The 5,000-nt window shown below is 39.1% G+C and overlaps 1 protein-coding gene across 1 annotated transcript in view; it reads left to right on the top strand.

Moving 5' to 3' along the window:
- LOC138059126 (receptor-type tyrosine-protein phosphatase S-like) overlaps window positions 1–5,000 on the top strand; it is a 183,748-nt gene that overhangs the window by 168,666 nt on the left and 10,082 nt on the right. Inside the window, exons 12-15 of the mRNA XM_068904661.1 lie at window positions 760–895; window positions 2,016–2,165; window positions 4,475–4,574; window positions 4,907–4,983. Coding sequence (XP_068760762.1) covers window positions 760–895; window positions 2,016–2,165; window positions 4,475–4,574; window positions 4,907–4,983 — 463 coding nt within the window. The remainder of the gene's footprint in view (window positions 1–759; window positions 896–2,015; window positions 2,166–4,474; window positions 4,575–4,906; window positions 4,984–5,000) is intronic.

Below are 5,000 nucleotides of genomic sequence, written 5' to 3'. Positions count from 1 at the left end.
CTTTTTTTAAGAAAAGTAGTCAATTTATGCCAAATACACGTATCTACTATCACTCCAAAAGGGAACCTCCCCTCTCACCGTACAAAGAGATGACGTTAGACCGGAGGAAATTACACTTTTCTGTCCTGTTATTTGAAAGCACTACCGCTTTTGTATAATTACTTGCTATTCAAGATGTATAGTGATATAAAGCCTTGCTTTGCAAATTTTCGAAACAAGCTGGATCTTGGACATAATTTTTCTCGGTTTAAGGTATATTTTTGTTGGAGTGGCGGTTTTCTTTAATCCATCAAGTAATTACGTTTATTTCAAAGTAATTGTATTCATTTACAGTTTCGGTAGATCTGTACGTTATAAAGCTTGTACGAAAACATTTAGTAAAATGAGTAAAATATACAGCTGGTAATCTATGCAATTCGTCGAAAACTTGCACTCCTTGCCGTTGTTTTGTATGTCTTGCTGCCGGAAACTTGTTACTTGCTTTGAACCAATTAAAACCTGGTTGCGTTGGTACTCTATTTCCATAAGAACCTAGTCGAATCCCCCCGATGATGAAATTGTGCAGATAAGGCGCAAAAATGTGCCTCTTTAGGAGACCCAATAATCGTGGACTTCAGTTGACGATCGTTTCGTTCAAGGAGGCCAATTGCACTCTCACGGGACGGCAACGTTCCTGCAATGCTATAACTTGAATTGAAATGAGGAATCAGTATATGAGCTAACCTTTTTTCTCGTCTGTGTCTTCTTTTCTGCTTACAGTGCCGGTGTTGGTAGAACAGGCACGTTTATGGCAATTGACAGCACATTGGATCGAATCAAAGTCGAGAAAACCATTGACATCTTCAACTATGTGTCTTATTTGAGGACACGGCGCGCAGAAATGGTCCAAACCGAAGTATGTACTTTATTACTTGGATTTTCTTTGTAAGGCCCGAGTCTAGATAATATTTTTCGTTCTATAGTTGGATTTATCCGCCACAAATTTCACTTCCTTCATTAACATGCTGTGAAGGCCAGTATCGCGTTTAAAGTGCCCCTGCGATAAAAAAAGTCACTTCCTTTTCTTCATTCAGATTTTGAAAGTGTGTTTGCTTAACACCTGACTGGCAAAATTTTAAGCTTTGATTTTTATCCAAAGACCGTTTGCTTTGAGTGTAAGTTTTGGATTTCACGGTCCGCCATTACTCACGTTCAAAACTGACCGATTGGACCTCACAGGGTTGGATCCAGGGAAAAGTGACCTAAAAGGCTCACTAGCTTTAAATATCAGCGTGTATTATATATAAATGCAAAACGCGAGTTTAAAAGTCTGAAAGCCCAAAACTGGCATGGAGTACTGCATATTAATTCTGCGGAGTACACACGCATTGAATTCTTAAACTAGTGAGCCTTTGACGTCATTTTCTCTTCGAACCAACTCTCTTAAGAACTTAAAGTTAGTAATGGCGGACCATTCAATAGGAAAATTCCAGTTAAAATAAACAGGTGTCTTTCTGAGATCAAGGCTTAAAACTTTGGTTCCTTAGTGTTTAGTTAACGTAGTTTTGAAATCCAAACAAAAATAAGAATTGATTTTTTTGGTCACAGGGGCACTTAATTTAAAAACTACGACGTCAACGAAAACGTCACCTCAACATTCCATCTCGTTCATGTCGTACAACGTGGGCGAAGTATCCTAAAAATAAACGGTACGAGCAGTTTCAGAGTAAAATAGACAATGAAAGATTCACATTTGTACGCCTGTGCTGTCATCGAAAGCTCAAATTTGGTGATTTCACGTCGTTCTTGTGCAGAGAACCGCAAAAATATCATGCACCACGATTACTTTTCCTCCTTAAACCAATGAAATTGTTGTTTTTGTGGCGTACTTGTTGACGACCGCGTCGTAGATTTTAAAGTCCCTAGATCTTTAACAAGGCAACTTCGTCATCAACTTCATTATTCCATTACACATCTGTATCTCGATAATTTAAATGAATTTGCATTTCGTTTTATTTCTTTGTGGTCGATTCTAGGGCCAATACGCCTTTTGCCACGATGCTGTTTTGGAAGCTGTGCAATGTGGTAACACTCAGATTTACGCTCATAGTTTAAGAGTCACGCTGGATCGCATGGATGTCGTCAGCCAAGAAAATAAAGTGTCACGCTTCGAGGCCGAATTTAAGGTTAGGTTTGAAGGAGGCAGTGTGGCCCAGTGGTTAGAGCGCTTGCCTTGAGATCCGGAGATCCCGGGTTCAAGACCCGCTCTGACCACTCTTTGAATTTGTTCCTGGTAGTCCCTGGTTCAACTTCCCAGCTGCACTTGTAAATAGCCAACTGGTTTGCCTCCGGTCAGTTGGGATTCTTAACAGTTGTTGTTGTGTTCTGTCGTTTCGTTGTGTTTCATTGGCCCTGAAAAGCCCTGATGGGGAGCGGTCAATTAAGTATGTATTGTGTTATTGTATTGTATGCAATTCAGTCATTTGTGGGTGAATTGTGTATTGACAACATCAACTCCTCGTAATGGGAAAATGTTGAACCATCGTCACAATTTCCAACATTAACGACCGAGCTCTCTTGAGTTTCCTTTAGTTAGTAGTATAGCAATCGTAAGTTTTGGTTCTTTGTTGATGGTTCAATAGATAGAAATTCAGTGTAGGTATGGATGCAAGGGACCATATATTCTGAAACAACCCCAAGAGTTTCAAATAGCTTACTACACAACGGCCGTGTTCTCACGACCGGTTTTTCAGGTCGCTTCGCGAGTGACAACTGAAAATTCCGTGAAAACAGTTCCTTTCCCAACCCGCTTAAAGTTAAGCGACTCGACGAATTTCAATAGAATTCTCATTAAATTTAAGCCACCAAACCAGGTAGCTTAATTAATTAAGCGAGTTGGCAATTACGTCCGGCCAATGAGGAGTCGCTTGCGGTTTTTCAAATCGGAAATACAACAGGCGTGCTATTTTTATGTATTGCCACAGAAGTTCTCTCTCCTCATTAAATCACACCCGTGAAAACACGTATCATTTTAAAGTCGCTTAAGGGCCCACTTACGGATTTTTCGGGCGTTGCTAAGGAAGTGAAATGTTGCTTCCGCTAAACGACGTCATCATATCATGAGCTGACAAGAAAACCCTCTCACCAGCAAAAGTCACCACACGAACTGTTGTTTCCATCGAAGGTTTTTCCTCGCCCTTCCTCTCGTTCGTTCTCAGATCAACTGCGCATGCGTAAACGAACTGACTTCCGGTTTTGAGAAAAAGCTAAATTTCCAGCAGTCTTTAAATTGAATTAATTTTTTTATATGGCACATTTCACCCCCAAATACTGAATATAGCTAAGCATTGATTTTCTCAAATCATCTTTTTTGAAAAAGTTATGGGTATTTCAGTATCGTTTATGTCTTTAAAAGGAACATTTTTCAAAATAAAAAGAAAACCATGCTTGGCTGGATGCAAAAACAAATACAAATTATCAAACCACTGATTAAATGCCCAAATTGTGTAGCAAGGAGACAAATTTAGAGTTTTCTTTTATTGGTCACGTGACCATGGGTGTGGCATGATGACGTCATATTTAGGGTCATTGGCTTACAAAAGTTGGAAACTGATCAAAATAATGCCAAATTCTCTCAAATTACTTAACATTACATCCTTAGCAACGAACCCCAAAAAATACGTCAGTGGGCCCTTAATGAAGTGTGCAAACAAATCACTTTCAGGAATATTAAGGGGACAACGGCTGTCGTGAAAACACGGGCAACGGTTATCCATTGATAGAATCCCAAGACATGCCTTGCGCCCTGGGGCCGGTTCCTAGAAGAAGGAATAAATTATACCAAGTATAACAGTTATTCAAGGGATAAATCTGCTATTCTGACAGAACAGAATTTATTCCGGAAATAAAGATATTCCTGGAATAAGGTACATCTGTCCCTGGAATAGAGTTATTACACCTTTCAGGAACCGGTCCCTGGTCCATAATCTACACCCGGCAACATAGTTGGCGTAGCCTTTTACCTTTTACACGTTTTGGTTGTCGACCGACCACTCTGGAGAAGAACCATTGGAAATGTTTGTGGAATTGTGAATGCAAATCGAATTGCAACTTACCAACGACAAAAGGAGCACCGAGCTCGAAAGAAAGCTATGAGTGGAAATTGATTAAATAGAATTTATTTTATTATGTATTTTCTAGTGTTTTACCCGTATCGGGTTTAGGCGTATATATATATATCAGTTCAACGATGCACAGAAAAAAGACGTAAGAGGTCCGTGCATGACTGTTTGTTTCTTATTTAACACAAGATACACAAAAAAGCGCTTGATGTCGTTACGAGAACCTAGATTTTTCCAGTATGCATGTACACTTTACAAGTATATTCATCATTCCAAGAAGGATATTGCTGCATATTCGATAGTGTATTTACAAATCTTGAATCGAAATTTTCAAAATGTAGTTAAGGGTTAAACTTTATTCCGTCCTTTATTAGACACTGAACAAAGTCAGTCCTGTGCTGAAAAAAGAATGTTATCTCGTCGCTTCTTATCCAGAGAACAAGGAGAAAAACAGGAGCCCGGATATTTTAGCCCGTAAGTAGCTCACAGATTCAAAATTCCAAGCAAAGGTCAGGGAAGAATTGGAAGATGACGATCGAGGTTGAGTTGAAGTTGATTATTGATTTGATTTTCTTGATTGTATAATTTTATGCAAGTTCCGAAAGGCTAAATTTTTTTGTTAGAGCACGTTATGTTTGGGTTTGAATACTGGCTGACCAAAATATGGCTTGTAAGAACATTCTTGCTGTGTGCTAAACATATGCCTAAACTAGAGCTTTGTTTTCGTCTATTCATTTTAAAACACTATTCTGACCCAAACATTTTCTTTTGTTTTGGTGAAAGAAATTCCCCCCTTGTTTTTGTAGCTGATTTTTCTCGTGTTGTGTTGACTGCCATTGACGACAATGAACCCACTTCCTACATAAATGCTGTGAATATACCTGTGAGTAGTTATGGCTC

This window comes from Montipora capricornis, chromosome 8 (genome assembly GCF_036669925.1).
Source record: "Montipora capricornis isolate CH-2021 chromosome 8, ASM3666992v2, whole genome shotgun sequence".
NCBI classification, from domain to species: Eukaryota; Metazoa; Cnidaria; class Anthozoa; order Scleractinia; family Acroporidae; genus Montipora; species Montipora capricornis.
This window is presented reverse-complemented; position numbering and strand designations above follow the sequence as displayed.